The sequence below is a fragment of the Anabrus simplex genome, chromosome 5 (assembly GCF_040414725.1).
Source record: "Anabrus simplex isolate iqAnaSimp1 chromosome 5, ASM4041472v1, whole genome shotgun sequence".
NCBI lineage: Eukaryota > Metazoa > Arthropoda > Insecta > Orthoptera > Tettigoniidae > Anabrus > Anabrus simplex.
This window is the reverse complement of record NC_090269.1, coordinates 262,483,120-262,503,569: the sequence shown is the minus strand read 5'-3', so window position 1 is coordinate 262,503,569 and position 20,450 is coordinate 262,483,120. Positions and strand designations below refer to the sequence as shown.

Here is a 20,450-nt window from a genome sequence, read left to right as displayed (position 1 = left end):
GATCCATTGTCCTGCTCTATTACCTTGATGTCTTCTAGGTTATTTTGCCTGTTTTTAATTACTCTGTAAAGAAGTTTCTTGTTTCCTCTGCTGTCCTCTTCCAACTTTTACACAAACTCATTCCATTTTTTCTTTTTCTCTTCTCTTACTATCTTTTAGCTGTACGTTCTTTTGGCCCTGTAGAGTTCCTGTAGTTTAGTTATTTCTTGGCCACCTGGATCTTGTGCATCTCTAGCATCTTTTTTGCCCAATTTCTCTCTTTCATAGCCAATCTGACTCTGTCATTCCACCAAGGTCTCTTTTTTTTCATTTTTTTTTTCATGGTCGATCCTGTTACTCCACACAGGTCTTTAGCTTCACCCACCAAGTATCTTTAAAAATGTTCCATTCTTCTTCTACTGTATTCATTTCCCTTTTGATAAGTGTCTCTCTATCCTTATTTTATATTCTTCCTTCAGCTTGGTGTTTCCTAATTTCCAAGTCTTCACTTTATGTTTTCTTTTCTTCAGGGTTGTGTTAGCCACATGATTTAGGTCTGAAATCAATGATCACTGTCCATACTCTTACTGGGGATAACTTTGACATCAGTTACCTATTTCCCTCCTCCTTTGTTAGTGATGATGTAGTCAATGAGAGACTTATATTTTCCATCCCAGCTATATCTTGTTATCTTGTGGCTGTCTTGTTTTCGGAAGAAGGTATTTTTGATGATCAATCCATTTCTTCTGCAAAAATCAAGCAGTTGTTCGCCTTCTGCATTTCTGTTCCCAAACCTATGTGGTCCAATGATTTCCTCATAACCAAGTCTGTCTGTCCCAACTTGTGCATTTACAGTAAATCCCCAATGATGATGACATTTTCTTCATCAATTATCTTCTAGATCTTGACAGAACTGATGCTTCTCTTGAGCACTACATCCAACTTGTAGTGCTTATACCTGCACTACCGTGTAATTTGTGAACTCCAGCTGCATAGATAATTTAATGATCCTATCATTTTATAGGATACTTCAGTAATGGCATCCATGTCTTTTATTATCAGGAAAGCTACACCTCTATGCCTCTTCCTCGCGTCCACTCCATACTAATTTGTAGCCATCTCTCAGAAGCTTCTCACCTGCCTTTCTCCATTTTGTTTCACTCATTCCCAATATGGATATTTTTTTCCTCTTCATCATATCGACAAGTTCTTCAGTTTTTCCAGTCTGGGTCAAAATATTCATAGTCTCAATTCTTACATTGTTCTTCCGACAATTATTATTAAGAGCAAATTCTAGGATATTCACAAATTATTCTATTTCAAGGATACCCTTAGGTTGCTGCTGATGATGACTGTAACCGTAGTTTGAGCCTAGCGTACACAATAATAATAATAATAATAATAATAATAATAATAATAATAATAATAATAATAATAATAATAATAATAATAATAATAATAATAATAATAATAATAATAATAATAATAATAATAAATGTTGACATAAAATGTGAATAAAGAAACAGTAAAATAATGCAGTGGCAGTAAATACACACCAGAGCATGGAAACGTGACAGATAACTTTCAATACCCGTAATTAAATCATACACAAGTGAACACTTACAGGCCTAAAAATGACAACTAAGAAGGATTGAGGAACGTGCAGGGGCCCTATGAGGTCCATGGGAACGTATGACGTTATGGGGGAGAAAAGACGTACAATAATACACCCAGCAGACAAATAATTATTGAGAAAATGAACGTACAGTTATAAATGAACAAATAAATGAACTGCAGATTAACTGATACTTGAGACACAAAACAAAAGATGAGTAAGGGAAACAATTAAGCTCTTCGGTCACAGACAAACTTTGACATAGAGATTCACAAAAAAGTTAAATTTACGGAATGAAAGGAGGCCACCTCGAGAATCAAAATTTAATTACGCTATTCAAGAAAGAGTGTTACAATTACTTACAATTACAAGTAGAGTTAGAAAAGAAGGTCTGCCTCAGAAAACAACACATTGCGGACTAGCATAATAGCTAAGTCATACAAACGCACTATTTTGGAAAATGTGGAAAACTAAAGTAAACTCCGGCACACAAGATGGAATTTTACATAATTACTGAAGTTACATTAAGTAGGAATAGTCCAAAACACAAGAATGCATTTAAATAACATAGTGCTTACCTTGGCCGGCTGAAGACCCATTGCGGAACGGACGCAAAATGTGTCCGCCCGCTGTAGTGATCCAAATTCAAAGACGCGGACAAATTAACTCGCACACGCAAGGAGCCACAAACGGGAAATAGAGTGATTACAAATAACCAATAGCAACACTCCAGTTTGCCACATTCACCAATTAAAAATCCTAATATACTGGCCAATAAAAACACTTGTAGTTTGGCCAATGACAATGATCTTCTAGAATGATCCTTTCTGCTGATTTCGCATATTAGCGGATATTACAAAACGACAGGAAAGGGCCACTTACACGTTGCACACCCTGCCTCACAAGTCATGTATAAAAATCCAGATCCCCTTATATCATTTACAGAATAATTGAATTTAAAACAGGAAATGTAAATACCCAGATCTCTTTGAATATAAATCTTCTTCATAGTCCATTTCTTCATAGGCCTAAATATGTAATAATTTTTAAGTAAGAAAGCTACATACAATAATTTGTTTTGAATAAATTCTTAAGTTTTTTAAATGTTTTTGTTTACCCAAAATGATGACGAAACACAATTTGCATAACATTACATAAGGACTTCTGTTGCTTCACTGATTTCTGTTCAATGCTGTTCAACAATGGCCACAATGACTATGGTTTCTTTAGTGGGAATACTAGTATACATATTAGAAATGTAAAATGAAACTAACATATAATGTGAAGCAATTTTAAAGGCATATCAAAAATTATTTAATTTTTTTTATCAATACTGTGATATTTTCTTGTAATGCATATTTTACTATGCATGAATGAAAATGACTAAAATATATGCAAAGATATTTCACTGAACTATATACTGGGTGGTTCACCAGCCCCTTACTTTTTTTTGGAGGTAGATAACCCAACTAACGCGTATATCATAGTCATCCGAAAAACATTTATACTTGCTCCTTTATGGCCTTAATACAACTACACCATTTATACAATGATTATGAATATGGTAGAAATCATTAGCGTCAATGTTATTTCTATTATTTAAACTATAATGAATGTGTAAAACGATCACAGCTGCGAAAAACACTATCTTATGTTTGGACAGGAAGTGTCTATAAGGACTACAACGTGCTAGCTATGCACCACGGCTCACGGTAGCTAAAGTGACTAAATCAGGCGTTACTGTTATTGTATCAGCCATGCTGTCTGGTAGTAGGTTCGATTCACAGGCTAGTATACATTTTTTTTTTATTAATGCCATTTACAATTACTGTAATATGGCCACATGTCATCCTGTTCAAACGAGTGAATTTTTATTTGGTCCTGAAAAGGACTGTTTTTATCCGATGTTGGACTACGACATGATGGTCTGTAGGTAGGAAGTAGTGTACCCTGCATATTCAGTGTAACAAGTGTTTGAAATGTTGACCACCTTGGTTTGTGCAGATTTCAGCACGACGTTTTAAAAACATTGCACGTTGTAACATGTCAGGTGTAACAGCTTGACATGCCTCGGTGATCAATTGCCGAAGGTGACCAGGATCTTCAGGCTTCTGTACATACACTACCTGCTTTATGTGACTCCACAGGAAGAAGTCAAGTGGCGTTAGATTGGGTGATTTGGCGGACCAATGAATGGGTCCGTCCCTTCCTATCCATTTATTTGGATATGAAGCATGAAGGTGGTTCCGGACAACTACTGATCTGTGAGATGGAACCCCATCCTGTTGAAACCACATTCGCAATTGTTCACATAGTGGCACGTTCTTCAGTAACTGTGGGAGTTAATTTTGAAGAAAATGAATATAGCACGTTCCCATTAGATGTCTGTCGAAAACATATGATCCGATGAGATAGTCACCCAAAATCCCATACCAGACATTAACTCCCCACTATACTTGAAATGGGCCCTGTCTTACCCAATGGGGATTCTCCACACTCCAATAGTGCATATTATGTCGATTCACGATACCATTGTTGTGAAATCATGATTCGAGTGAAAACAGGACTCTTGACAAAAAGGCTGCATTATTGATCATCCTGTGTAATGCCCACTGACAAAATGTTACTCTAGCATCAAAATCACATCCGTGGAGCTGCTGGTGTAACTGCAGATGGTATGGGTGAAATTTATTGTTATGACTGATGACCGGCTGATGTCAGTCTGTTGTGCAAAATGTCTGAGTACTAATATGAGGGTTATTATGGACAGCGTCCAAAACAGTCTCTTTGTTTGGACGAGACATTTTAGGAGGACCTCTAATGGAAGTTACCCTTCCAAGCGTTCCATTTGACTGAAATCTTCGTTCAAGTTTTCGGAACATATTGGTAGTTGGTAATCTTCTGTCAGGAAAACGCTCGTAATAGAGACATTGCGACTGGACTGCGTTCTGCCTTGTTTCCCCCAAAATGAACAACATATCAATGTACTCGTCATTGGAATACATCGTGAGTGAAGGAATACGTGCTGTGATGTGACCTGGTAAGTGTGCATAAACATTGTGTGTCCGTTAAAATGGGGCATACTCTGTTGCTCAAAAATTTTAAAGACATGCAATAGGTTGGAATCGAACCACTTCTAACTACAACAATAATAATACTGGTTTTTACATACCACTACCTACTTTTATGGTTTTCAGAAACTTTAAGGTGCCAGAAATTTGAGCCACAGGAGTTCTTTTACGTGCCAGTAAATCTACCAACACGGGGCTGATGTATTTGAGCATCTTCAAATACCACCGGACTGAACCAGGATTGAACCTGTCAAGTTGAAGTCAGTAGGCCAGCAATGTATCATCTGAGCTACTCGGCCCAGCTCCTTGTTATTCTCTTCTGATTAGTGTTAAGAGGGGATGCTGCAGTTTCACTTAAAAACAATAATCGCCACCACTTCAACTTTAGCATTGGTATTTGAGTATTTACCATCTTCATGCCAATGATATGATTTTCCTAGTCTCATAATGGAGAGAAGTAAGAAATAACTGTAATATTTTAATAAGATATCATATGTATTAGTACAGACAAAATACTAGCAATGGTGTCATCAAATAGCTTCGTTTCTCCTTTCATCTCTCTGGAGGAAAGGTAAGTAAAGTTTTAAAAAACAATGTTAAACAATCAGTTTCTTTTTAAAGAACTAATAAGAGGCTACTGAAATTTGAAACTCATAATATGGATCTTATTTCCATATCAATCTTACTGTAACAGCCCTTGAGCAATAAAGACAGAAAAGTAGTTCATATGTTATTTATATATTGACAGTAAATAATAATGATTCATCCTAAAAGTCAGGTGCATTATCTTTGTCTCTAAATATCTTGAGGAATTATCTTCAAGAGCATTGGTTCCATAACTCCTGTTCATGGAATCCCTTTGGACTTTAAGAAAGTTCACAGATCCTTAAATGAATCCTATTATACATGTTTGTTAAATCTTCAGCCCAGAGGCTTGTTGGATCCTCAAATAGCACCTCCAAAGTTTATGTAGTTATAGGGAAACTGCAAACAGGTGTACATGACATAATGAGGAATGAGGTAGTTTGCCATTGCTTTCCTCACTGGGCCAGTAAATACTATTGTAGCATGGCTGGTCCTATTAGTAACCCCTCTCATAACATTCAGATGCACAGCTGTGCTTTCATTACTCAGTACCACCCATAACTCAACAGCTTCCATACTGTCACAGGCATAAATGAAATATAGACTTCAGCGGAAGCTACAATTTGTTCTGGCCAGTGCCAAGAGACAGGCACAACGACACTGCATGCATCAAGAAATAATATCAGGCAGCTATTATAAATAAGTCTCCATATTTCTATTATGTGAATATTACTTATTTAACATTGGCAATAGATCTATCCAAAAGCCAAATATGATGCATCATATTTTCATATTTTGGTCAATTCACCTATCTTTAAATTAGCAGCACTGAGATATCATACATGACACGGTAATAAACTTGCTCCTGAATTTGTAGAATTGTCACCTTTATTGTCTTTTACTAGCCACCAATCCATTGAGATGGCACTCTGAATATATACTGTAATATGGATTAAAATTATTTGTACTGAGCTCAATAGTTGCAGTCACTTAGGTGCAACCAGTATCCAGTATTCGGAAGACAGTGGGTTTGAACCCCACGGTTGGCAGCTCTGAAGATGGTTTTTTGTTGTTTCCCATTTTCACACCAGGCAAATGCTGGAGCTGTATCTTAACTTCCCACTCCTAGTCCCTTCCTATCCCATTGTCGCCAGAAGACCTATCTGTGTCGTAAAGAAACTTGTAAAAATATTTATATATATACACATAATACTAAAAGCTGCCTTCTGAATCAAAGTAGCCGAAGTAGAACACATACACAAAAATAGAGGAATTTAAATTTGATTAAAACATGTTGCAAACCTAAGAAGAGGTATGTATATTGTTGACTAGTAATCACTGTCAACCAAATTTAAGTGACCAAACAAACAAAAACTTATACTGTTGGTCTAGAGAGGAAAACTGCAACATTCACACACACCAAGCAGATATTAACTAGCTTTTCACAACTACAAACAGTGAATTGCCACTCTCATCCCTCACCAGACAAGAATTTTCAATACAGATGACAACCTTAACTGAAAGGGAAAAGTCTTCCTTTCTTTCCTTCTTTTGAAAGGCCAGCTCATGCAAGGATGAGATGTGATTTTTTTAATCTAATATATATCTATCTATGATCCGATCTGATATGTTTGCATAATGCTGTTGGTTAGGCATTTGATTCCTATGCTCAGGGTACCTATTTTAAGATACTTGTGTTTGTACTGGTACACTGAAGAACCCCTTTCCAGTGTAAAAGTTTGGCTCACTGTCATCTCTTGAACACATATTGGAGATTTACTGTAATCATCAATCAGTGTGATGATTCATTATTTGTGCATAGAATACATGGCTGTTACTAATTACAAATACTAGCAATAAAAATAAAACCACTTGAAGCCTAAGAGGTATAAAATTAGAAGATATAATTTAAAAATTATCTTCAAGCTTGCTCATACCTATTATGTCTAGCATATCGTAAAGCAGCAGCCCACTTCTCTCCTTGGAGCAACTCAAGGAGGGTCATCTCCACATCTTCAATTCCAGGTACTGGTGTGGGTCCAGGAGAAGAGATGGGAGTAGGAGTGCCTTGATCAGAATCACCTCCCTCCTCCAGAACCTTCATCAAACTAGCCTTCACAGCTGCTACATTAGCAGACATATCAAGAAGCTGAAACATAAAGAAAATAATAGGCGAGCTAAAGCGGTTCAGTGGGTGAATTCATTACCATTTCAGCAGAATAGATGAGGGTATATTTAGAGATTCAAAACTCTCTCCCATTTTCAAGGTGGCTCCATATCAACTTGGCTAGCAACTAAATATTGAAGGGATTTCCTTTTTAAACAGACTTCAACAGAAAATAAAGACTGGTAGAGATGTTATACGGATGACCACACCCAGTCCTCATCACATGCCTTGGCCAGTGCATTTTTCATAGAACACAAGGTAAGAAAGACTTCTTTTTCACCACACATATACAAGAAATAGAAAGGGAACAACCAAATATAAAATTTTTATCCAAGCTAAGAAGCTAAGAAAGGGATACAAACACACAAAAAAGATAAACACAATGACATGTTAATGTGGATAGTTCGAGCAACAAACAAACTACAAGTTTGCCTTTACTTTCCAATAAATAGATTGATATATAGTACTACATCAAGCACATAATTAAGGATGACATTCATAACAATGCTCGAGGTCAGACTTAGACCAATGGTCAGCCTAACTTCAGCTACAAGGGCAATGCCTTGTGACCTGAGCAGCACTGGGCTGTTATGGTGTATTTAGAAAGCTGACACAGAGCGAACATACAAGTTTGTCATTTTATGCAACTGTTGACATCATTATCATAGACACAGGACCTCCAGTTGTACGGGGAATTTGAACTAGAGAGACCTGACTTTTAATTTTTTTAAATCCTATATGCACTGAGTAGGATTCTACGAGTAACTACAGATGTTAAGGCAAATATCCAGTAACAACACCATTTGGCTATAGCTCTCCTAAAGTTGAGGAAGTGAAGTTGTGAAGGATAGCTAGGGTTTCACAGGCCTTTGAAGTCTGTAAGTTATATTGATCACACAGCAGCAACAGCAGGTGAGCGACTATACTGGTGAATGCTTGCCCACTAGTCACCAAGCAAACAAATTTATGTTCTTAATCAACAATATGCCTTTCAAGCTATCCAACTCTATTTCGTGTATATTTTTACTATCCTCCTCCTCCTTTCCCTGACTTTACCTTAACAACCTCCACTCTTTCACATGCATAAGAGATCTTAAAAAGCTATAGATGTCAGCTTAACTGGACTCTTACTCAGTGCACAACAAACTTTCTCCTTCCATCAAACCTATCTAATTATAGTCCGACTCGTTGGCTGAATGGTCAGCGTACTGGCCTTCGGTTCAGAGGGTTCTGGGTTCGATTCCCGGCCGGGTCGGGGATTTTAACCTTAATTGGTTAATTCCAATGGCCCGGGGTCTGGGTGTTTGTGCTATCCCCAACATCCCTGCAACTCACACACCACACATAACACTATCCTCCACCACAATAACACGCAGTTACCTACAAATGGCAGATGCCGCCCACCCTCATCGGAAGGTCTGCCTTACAAGGGCTGCACTCGGCTAGAAATAGCCACACGAAATTATTATTATCTAATTATAATTTAGAATTAACATCTCAAATTACCTTGTCATTTTTGGCTGAAGTAATAAGTGCAGAGACCATCTTATTGGAAGCCTCAATAAGAAGTAGTAATTGGAAATGTAGTTTGTAGAGTGCCCGGCCTAAGTCCAAGATCAGTTCTTCACTTCCTAATTCGGTTGGGCTCTCTCCAAGGAGGTGCAACTTCATTGAAGCCTTCACAGCATCAAAACACTATAAGCAAATGCAATTAAAAATTAAATTCAGCTAATAATCCTGTAGTGCTCCCCTTAAAATGGGAATTCAAAAGAAACATCTCATCTATGACAAACTACAATACATTAAGAAAATACCAGTATATGTGCCTCAGGCAGTACAAGAAAGCTTGCCCAACAATTTGTAATTCCTGTATGGCACAGTACAACCTCTGACTTTTTGGCTAAAATAACATGCCTTATATTTTTCAGTATTCTTAAAAATAATCATGTTTGAATGTAGGCTTGTATCGGACTGTGAATTAATTTTAAACAATTAATACTGTTAAGAGACACAGGAAACATTTAAATACCTGGGGAGTGAATTAATGGAGAATGCCCATTTGGATGCTGAAATTAGTAAGAGGATTCAAGCTGGAAGCTGTTTCTATCATAGTGTAAAAAGTATGTTATGGGACAAAGATGTGCCAATGGAAGCAAAGGAAACTATGTACAAGATGTATTATGTACCCATAACTACTTACGGGGCAGAAACTTGGACAATGACAAAGAAGGATGAGAGTCTAATACAGGCAGCCGAAATGAAGTTCTTGAGTAGTATGATACAGAAGAGTAGAAGAGACAAAATAAGGAATGAGAAAATCCGGGAAGAAATTGGAGTGGAAAAAATGAATGATAGAATAGAGAAGAGCCGACTAAGATGGTCTGGACACGTAAAGCGAATGAGTGATGAAAGAATGCCAAAAAAAGGTGATGGAAATGCAAATGTAAGGAAGGAGAGGCCATGGACGACCAAGATTAAGATGGACGAACACAATCCAATGCAGTATTATAGGAAGAAACCTGGACTGGGACACAGTGTTGGAGGAGGAGTGGTGGAAAGACCGAAGAAAATGGAGAGGAACCATATTTGCCCCTACCCGGCTACAGCTGGATAAAGGGAAATGATGATGATGATGATGATGATGATGAAGAGACATAATTTTTATTAATTTGTATTCCACAATGGGTTTCAGAGTTTATGTTCGTAAAATGGCGGCATTTAATTATTTTAAATCTGACAATAAAAGTCTGCCGGCAGCAAGATGGTTTAGCTATGGGAACTAGCTTGTGAGGGCACCTGACAGACATTTTTATCAATAAACTAAGAACAAGTTATTTACTTCAAGACACCCACTAACAAATAAAATCTTTGTATATCACAGATATGTTGATAACACCATAATCCTCTTCAATGGCAGTAAAGAACTAGATGAACTATGCCTCCTATTCAATAATTTATACTGCAATGTCAACTTCACAACAGAAAATGAAACCAACAGATCAATTAACTTCCTGAACCTCACCATAACAATCATGGATGAGACACACAAATTTAACATTTACAAAAAAGCAACAGCAACAACCATACATGGCACCCAACCTCACAAAAAATGGCAACATTTCAAACTGTTGCCCATACTTGACTGTTATAATTCACTGTTATGATCACCATAAAGCTGCAATGCATTATATCATGGTATCATCTACATACACATTCTCTGAATTAAAGCCATAAATATTAATGTTTGAAAAATTACAATTATAATACACTGGCCACATCCTAAGAATGGACCCGAAAAGGATAACTAAAAGAATCTTAGACTATTTCCGCAATAAGAAAACCAAGCCAAACTGGTTTAAGTAGACTGAGAAGGACCTATGAGAGTTCCAAATTACAGAAGAGATGCTTATAGATGGATCCACGAAGAAAATAACTAAAGGTAAAATAACGAGGTTTCAGGACAGGGTGAAGCCCAAACGACTATACAGAATTTCTGAAGAAGAGAGGAAGGCAAGATCTGAAAGGATGAAAAAGTACTGGGAGGACAGGAAAACATGACTCACTAACCATTGACAGATCTATTGTACTCCCCAAAGAGGATAAAACGGACAAGAAGAAGAACACTGGCAGAAAATGAAATCCCAACATCAAGAACAAATTGTGCTAGATGTGGTGTTTGCACATCTGAAAGATCACACCTATTCAGAGCTAGTGGAGCTAGTAGAGTCAGTATGATATTGCAAAGCAAGTTTGCTTTAAATACGTGCTGTACATTTTGTGAGTATCGGTCATCGTCTGGTGTTGACGCTGTGGGATAGGTGTGAGCAGAGCTGTATTTAGGCATGGGCCTTTCGGACCTGGGACCAGGGCAGCAAAAAATTAAAAAGTCTGAAAACGAGTTTAGTGCTCAAAAACAAAAGCTCCCGACGTGAATAAGGGAATTTTCATTACCCTTATGTGAAAGCTGTCAGTAAAACAATATTACAAATACTACCACAATGAAGAAACACAGCCACTCGGTTCAGCATATGGGTATTAAGGTGACCTCAGGCTGCAACTTAGTCAAGCGAGCAGCGAATCAACGCCACCTAGGGGCAACTGTGTGATGCTGAGTAAATTGAGAAGGCCGCTATTTTCCCACAATACCAAGAAGTCTGTGAAAGTGAAATCCATTTTTATTCATTTTGTGAGAGTTTTATTAATCCCTTGACTGGGGAATAGTTTTATAACGTCAACCAGCCAGTGGGTAATTATTCAGCGCAACGTGCACTTTTGGAATGGGTACAGCAGCATGCGACAGATGTAAATACTCAACAGAAAAATATATTTTACTTGATTTATTTAAATTATTAGTTATATAGTCGAAATTCAATAGCATTATGTTATTACCGTTTTTCTTGTAAACCCATAAATATATACATATATACACAGTGTGTTAATGACATTTTCAAGTTTTCAGATTTGCATCAATAGGTTCTACATACTTTCTGGTTCATAGGTCATTCAAAAATTGAGCACAGTATGGTAAATACGGGGAAGCATGGGCAAGCACAAAGTGCCATGTCACATTCCTCACAGCAGTAGACAGTTTCCTGTCCCTTCTGGTTTGACAGGCACACAACACAACGTTTTCTTTAGTGATTCCTTCTTCGGTCGGTGGGTTCTCAGATGATTCAATGTCTTTTCTAACCAAGCCATGTTCACATCACTCGGAACAGTTTACCACCATACACAGACCAATTTACAGAAAATTATCAGAACATGGACAATGGAGTTCACAGAACTACTGTATCGTAACAACAACAACAATGATGATGACGACAACAACTCGCAAATTTAGTAATTCCAATGTACATATACACAAATAAATTCTTTATGAAGAATTTGGAGCGGACAGTACGAGGCAACACGAGACAGCTGTCGGACTGCTGCCTAGGTGCGAACTACCCGACTGGCGTGAGACTGGATAAAAATGAATAGGACAGCAATAATCACATCTAATATGAATGGAATTAGTACTAAATTATGATAGTAGATTGCAGAAGTGATTAAGAATAGCCAGACGCCTATAGGCACCTAACCCTATGTAAGAACACATTTAGAAGTACAAGAACACTTAAAGGCGTCAAAACCAATACTCGTGTGACAGCTGTTGACGCCTTTAGGCGTCAAAACACAGTTAAGGGGTTAAGTGTTTTCGTGTTACGTACATAACATGGATGGTCGAAGACGATTATGGTAAGTGGCGCAAATTATTGCAGATTAGCAGAAGAGAAGAAGATGAGGGAAAGTGAATTGTTCTCACAAACACCAAAAATAGACTTATTTTTCCACAGAATCCAAACTATAATTTAAACAACTTCCTCTCATATAATGACGAAAATAAAAATCATGGTACTGGCACAGAAATCTTTGATGAGTTTACACCCACTCTTAGTTGCGTTTCCATTGGTCTGCTGTTGGAACCGTAAATTAAAATTGTGAAGACTGTCTTGTACCAAGAGAAGGTATTTTAAAACCAAATCATTACCCTTATTTTTGGCTTATGAATAATGTTACTAGAGACTACTATACCAAAAGTGGAGTAAAACAGAATCAGAGCAATATTTCTGTAATTCTATGTGGATGTATCCAGACAATTAGTGATTTCTGAAAAAAGTGCTGTTTGAAAGAAAGCTTTTAAAAGAAGACATTATGAAATGCAAATATCTGGTTTATTCCTGCAGCCGATGATCTGTTTTTGTGCTTCTTGTACACTTCTTGGACAAATATCCCAATTTGCAACAACTGACTTCAATGATTGGGAGCACGGAGATCAGCAGTTAACAGAAAATGAGAATTTCCACTCTCAACGTGAATACGTATTAATGTTTATAGGAGAGTTGACAGCCGTCTGCTCTTTCAGTTATTATTGATGTTGTTGTTGTTATTATTATTTATTATTTATTGGCATTAATGTTTGATATTTTATGTTAGAGGTACTCTACTGTATTATTTTATTCATTATATAAAAGTAGCGGTAATTGTAATTTTGTCTTATCAAGTTTAAGGAAGGAGGGGCGGAAAATTATTTGTGCCCAGAGGAGTTGCAGTAGTTACATTTGGTCATGGGTGTGAGTCAAACATGGACAAGGAAGGCAGTATCAGCAGCTTACTGAGTTTGAACAAGGTCGTGTAATGTAGGAATGTGGCAGGAAAGTATCCACAGTCAACGGTGTTGTCAACAATGGTCAAGGGAAGGCACTCAAGAAGACCGACATTCAGCCACACAAGGGTCACTACGGAGAGGAAAGCCCGCCATATTCGCCGTACGGCGGTGGTGGATCATACTGCACCTGCAGCAACCATTAGAGTTTCAGTTGGCACCAGAGTGACACAGCAATCTGTAATAAATTGATTATTTAACCCGGGATCAGTTGCGCTCTTAAAAAAATCTAACATTGGCAGTTTCTTTGTCGCCATTTTGTTTTTGCGCGATGGATAGCGCAGAACTCTCCAAAATGCTTCTCCCACTACCTGAGTGACACCACTGTTACTTTCAAGGGTGGGGGTGTCGCGCGTGATTGGTGATAGGGTTTTGACTTGGCCAAGACCTCTGTGTTAGTTGGAATCTAGCTGCGGGACTGGTCACGTTAGTGTTGTGTTAGGTATTTTCTAACGGTGCGACCGATGACGATGAATATTTCTTCTGCTTATAGTTAGTGACATACGTGTAGAAGTGAGGTGTGTAACATGGCTTCAAACCCAGAAGAGGATCTAATTATGCGGTGGATCAAAGAGGAAGATGAATATGTGACTCCTAGTTCTTTTCTTAATGACAGTGGTTGAAGTGACGCACCTTCTGAACACAGTGAACACAATTCTGATACAGAACAATCAAATGAGAGTGGAGACAAAAGTGATGTGCATATCCGTGATTTACTCAGACGTAGACCAGCTTCAGAGTATGTAGGTAAAGACAAAATTAGGAAGTGCGAGGTCCATAAGCCAATTCCTACTAAAACACGCCAGTAAAATATAACAACTAAATTGCCTGGTGTTAAAGGACAAGCGAAGAACTGTATGAACTTTATCGATTGCTGGAAAATATTTTTTCCTGATGCAACACTAAGTGAAATTGTGCACTTTACGTATGAAACAACACAGATAATGGCTACTTCATATGGTCATGGGTTTAGAGACTGTGGGCTTGCAAATAATGAAGAAATGGCAGCATGTTTTGGAGTTATGTACATGCCAGGAGTAAAAAAGGCTCAACACTTGAACACTACTGAAATATGAGCTACAGACGGAACAGCACTAGAATTTTTTCTGCTGTTATGTCCGAAAAAAGATTCCACATTCTGGTGTGGGCAATAAGGTTCAATGAGAAGAATTCAAGAGCAGACAGGAAAAAGAAAGACAATCTTGCTCTTATATGGCACATATTTGATGGATTCGTGAATCAATGCATTGATAGCTATACACTTGGAGAATACAGGACCACTGATGAGATGCTGGAGGCATTTAGGGGCTGCTGTAAATTCAGGCAATTTATGGCCAACAAACCGGCAAAATATGGCATCAGAATCAATGCCTTGGTAGATGCCAGGACATTCTATGTATTGTTTGATGATGATACTTGTTGTTTAAAGGGACCTAACACAGAAGGTCATCGGCCCATTCTATGTATTTAACTTGGAGATCTACCCAGGAAAGCAGCCAGAGGGTCCCTATAAATTATCAAACGATGCAAGCAGTGTTGTGAAAAAGATTAATGCAACCGATTGACAAAACTGGTAGAAATATAACAGTTAACAATTACTTCACTTCGGTACCATCTGCTAATGATTTATATGTAAATCATCGTACAACGATAGTAGGGACAGTATGTAAAAACAAACCCCAGCTACCACAGGAATTTCTCAACATCAAAGGAAGAAGAGCACCAAGCAGCCTCTTTGGATATGGGAAAAATCCAAACCATTGCTTACTAGTATTATACGTTTCTAAGAGAAAGAAAAATGTTTTGCTCATCTCAACCATACACAACGATGATGCCATTGATGCTTCAACCGGAGAAGCCGAGAAACCTGAAATGATGATTTATAATCTAACGAAAGGTGGAGTGGATGTCGTGGACAGATTGAAATCTGAGTATTCTGTTTCGAGGATCAGCAACAGATGGCCGATGACTGTCTTCCAGGGACTACTCAATGTTGGGGCAATAAATGCGCAGATTATATATAAAGCCAACACTGGCAATATGTTTTCACGGAGGCATTTTCTAAAGTAACTGGCCAAGACACTCGCCACACCTCATTTGATGAAGCGTGCTTCACTCAAAAATTTATCAATAGCTTTGTGACAGAAAATCAAGAACATCACTGGAGAAGACCTTCTGTGCACAAACAAGGCAGAAACACCTACAGCAGGTAAACCAAGGTGTGTCTACTGTCCTACAAGAAAGAACAGGTTCACAAATAGTCATTGTGATTCTTGTCAACATCCAATTTGCAAAGATCAACGAAGTTGGTTTGCAGTGAGTGTTCTTGTGATGAGTAGGTTTGCGAGAACTCAAACTGTTGTATTTTTGGTGTCAAGGTTTTTTAAATTGTCATATATGTAATTGGACTGTTTCTATGCATATGATATTGTCAGTGACTTGTAAGCTGGAGGAAGCAGTTCATGATTTGAAAAATTTGTATTTGTTTGTACAGTGCGTGCAAATTTTCTATACTGTTATTCATTGGGCAAACTTATTTATGAGCTACGAATCATATATCAGTGGTGAAGAAACTAATTTGAAAGAACACCTTTCTAGACAAATTTGGATATATATTTTATTTAGTATGTACTTCTTATGAATATAAAATAATTTTAACTTTCTATGTTCTAGCGATTATTTCTAAAAATTCCTATGTTTGTCCATGTTGAGGGAGTAAAAATGTAAGTTACATAACAGTAAATCTACCTTAATACATTTGAAGTACAAAGAAACAAATTCAACCTCAAAAATACACTATTTGATAATTTCTCTACAAAGATGTCCTGTTAGATCAAATCTAATGTGTGACCGATCGCGTGACGATGGACAATGCAGCCGATCGCGGGTGAAGGGACAGCTCTGAGCCAAATGTCCTGTAGTGTTCATGCCACTAAGTCTCAATCACTACCATGGGACTTCATTATGTCAAGTTAGAGCTCACTGGAGGGCAGAGTGGATATCTTCTGTGTTCTCAGATGAGAGCCGTTTCTGTCTTGGTACCAGTAGGTTGGTAAAGAGGAGGCCAGGCGAGCGCATGGGACCAAGCTGTCTGCGGCATCAACACACTGGGCCTACACCAAGAATTATGGTCTGGGGAGTGATCTGCTCTGACAGCAGGGGCACTCTTATCATTATCCCAAGAACCTTGACAGCAGATTTGTACATCAGATTGGTGACTGAACCGGTTGTGCTGCCATTCATTCGCAGTATTCAAGCGGACATTTTCCAACAGGATAATGCTTGTCCTCAGACCGCTGCTGTCACCCAATGTCCTCCACAGAGTATTGAACAGTTGCCTTGGCCAGCAAGATCACCAGACCTTTCACCCACTGAGCACATATGGACTATAATGGGATGACAAATCCAGCATCATCCATTACCACTATTAACCATCACTGATTTAATTAACCAAGTGCAACAGGCATGGAACTCCATCCCACAAAACGGGATATGGAACCTGTATGACATAATGCATGCACTTACAATAAAACTTATATCTCAACCACTGCCATTATAAGAGAGGGTAGGGTGGGTGAGTAGCAACATAGCAGCAATTATTGGAACTTTCAGTTCAGATTACCTGCCAATACTTCAGCCTGTATTTATTTTTAAGCAACAATTAAAACAAATGGTACTTTAACAGAGTTTAATCATCATCATCATCCTAAACCACCTCCAGTTTCCTGGGTGTGGTATATGAGCCTCCTCCATCTCATCCTGTCCTTGTACCATTCCTCCTCCACCAACTTGTCCCCATCATGACCTCTCAGCAGTACATCGTTCTTAACTAAATCTATCCATTTTCTTTGAGGCCCTCCCACAGATCATCTTTCTTCTACTTTTCTGTCAAATTTCTTCCTTGCAGTTCTGTTAACTGGCATCCTCTTCATGTGACCAAACCACTTCAGTCTTGATATCTGAATCTTATTGAGGAGAGAACCATCTATTCCTACTTCTTCTCTAATTTTTTCATTCCTAATCTTGTCTTTCCTGGTTTTCTGGATCATAGTGCGTAGAAATTTCATTTCAGCTGCCTGGAGTTTGGAATTATCTCTATTGGTCAATGTTGTGGTTTCGAGACTGTATGTAAGAATTGGTGTATAATAGGACTTGTACAATGTCATTTTTGGTTTCATATGTATTTGCTCATCCCACAGCAGGTGTCTTACCTGGTGGTAAAATTGTGTTGCCTTATTGATTCAATTGTTCACCTCATGTTTTACTAGGTTGTCATGTGATAGAATTGATGGTTATGAATTTCATGTTTTTGGTCCGTATTGAACTGAGAATAATATATAAGTAATAATAATAATAACGTAAATGTTTCCACCTTTTCAATACAATATATTCACAAAATTACAAAATTATACGGTACTAGTTTCGACCCATCTAGGGGTCATCATCAGCCGTATTGGAGCAAAGATCATTTGTGGTGAAATCCTAAGACAATATTATTTTAAAGAATAACAAGTGAAATGAGATGTTATGGTAATAGTTAATAATACAAGGAATATACATACTAAGAGGTTTTTAACAAAGAATAAAGTATAAATGGGGTGTTGTAAAAATTATAATCATGGAAATCAGTAAGTTCTTGTATTGAAATGAAATATGGCTTAGGAAGAGGGCTTAAGGTGGGGCTGAAGGGTGCGGGAGAAAGTGTAATTGTCTTGGAAAAGTACCTTTGATTAAATTTAGGATTGAGTTTAGGTTGGCTGCATTATTGTTTCTGAGGAAAGTGATAAATAGATCGAAGAGTATGTTGGGTTTCTCTGAGATTTCATTGAGATTGTGACTGGCATTAAAGTATTGGTCTAGGTGTATGTAGTAATTTTCCATTATGTTCAGTAAAGGGCCCTTGTTTGCTAATACGAGGATGTCCATGTCTTGTTCAATATTGGTGAAATTATGGTTATAATCTTGCATGTGTTGGCCGATGGCTGAAAACTTGTTGTATTTTATTGCGTTAGTGTGCTCGTGGTATCTGATAATGAAGTTTCTCCCGGTTTGCCCGATGTAGGTTTTTTTACAGGTGGTACATTTGATCCTATAAACTCCTGATTTTAAAAAACTGCTGGTCTTGTTGATGTGTGAAGTATTGTATAAAACATTCATGTTCTTATTGTGGGTTTTGAAGGCTATTTTAACTTATCATCGACAATAACTTCTTCACTTTTGACAATGTCATATATCAACAAAATGGTTTGGCAATGGGGTCACCGGCCTCAGGTATCTTAGCAGAAATATACCTGGACTTCCTCGAATACACCAAAATTGACAACGAATTCGAAAACATTCTCTTTTGGGCCAGATATGTCGACGATGTCTTTGTAATCATGAATGAGAAATCAATTAACGCACCCACCACCCTCTTAAGACTCAACAATATTGATCCTCATATCAAATTCACACTAGAATCCGAATCAAATCAAAAAATCAACTTTCTAGATTTAACTATCACTAGAAACTCAGATTCTTTCAGTTATAAAATTTTCAGAAAACCCACTCAAACAGCCTCCACCATTCGCCAAGATTCAGTGCACCCCCAGTCCCACAAACGAGCCACATACAACAGCCTAGTTCACCGAGCCTTCAGCATACCTATGTCCAATAAAGATCTAAAAACGAACTCAACACAATCCGCGGAATCGCAAAATTCAACGGCTTCAGCAATCATTTTATAGAAAGGATAATCAATAAACACAAACATCGCCCAAAAACTACCCTCAAAAAAGAAATAACCAAACCTCTAACATTTTCCACCTTCACGTTCAACAATGATATCTACAAGTTAACCAACATCTTTAAGAAACAAGGCGTTAAAATAGCCTTCAAAACCCACAATAAGAACATGAATGTTTTATACAATACTTCACACATCAACAAGACCAGCAGTTTTTTAAAATCAGGAGTTTATAGGATCAAATGTACCACCTGTAAAAAAACCTACATCGGGCAAACCGGGAGAAACTTCATTATCAGATACCACGAGCATACTAACGCAATAAAATACAACAAGTTTTCAGCCATCGGCCAACACATGCAAGATTATAACCATAATTTCACCAATATTGAACAAGACATGGACATCCTCGTATTAGCAAACAAGGGCCCTTTACTGAACATAATGGAAAATTACTACATACACCTAGACCAATACTTTAATGCCAGTCACAATCTCAATGAAATCTCAGAGAAACCCAACATACTCTTCGATCTATTTATCACTTTCCTCAGAAACAATAATGCAGCCAACCTAAACTCAATCCTAAATTTAATCAAAGGTACTTTTCCAAGACAATTACACTTTCTCCCGCACCCTTCAGCCCCACCTTAAGCCCTCTTCCTAAGCCATATTTCATTTCAATACAAGAACTTACTGATTTCCATGATTATAATTTTTACAACACCCCATTTATACTTTATTCTTTGTTAAAAACCTCTTAGTATGTATATTCCTTGTATTATTAACTATTACCATAACATCTCATTTCACTTGTTATTCTTTAAAATAATATTGTCTTAGGATTTCGCCACAAATGATCTTTGCTCCAATACGGCTGATGATGACCCCTAGATGGGTCGAAACTAGTACCGTATAATTTTGTAATTTTGTGAATATAATGTATTGAAAAGGTGGAAACATTTACGTTATTATTATTACTTATATATTATGTGATAGAATGCTACCCAAGTATTTGAAAACTGGAACGCTGTCCAATTGGGCTTCATTTAACATGACTATTGGTTCTGCTCCTTCCCCATACACTTTCATCGCCACCGTCT

General features: G+C 37.6%; 1 protein-coding gene across 2 annotated transcripts in view; it reads right to left on the bottom strand.

Moving 5' to 3' along the window:
- The window catches only part of fry (Protein furry), a 1,574,680-nt gene that overhangs the window by 24,355 nt on the left and 1,529,875 nt on the right, over nt 1-20,450 (bottom strand). For both annotated transcript variants that reach the window (XR_011018272.1, XM_068227610.1), the window contains 2 exons: nt 8,924-9,112; nt 7,188-7,399 (listed from right to left, as the gene is read on the bottom strand). Coding sequence is in view for 1 of the 2 variants with exons in the window: in XM_068227610.1 (XP_068083711.1) it covers nt 7,188-7,399; nt 8,924-9,112 (401 nt within the window). In the remaining variant the exon portion in view is untranslated. The remainder of the gene's footprint in view (nt 1-7,187; nt 7,400-8,923; nt 9,113-20,450) is intronic.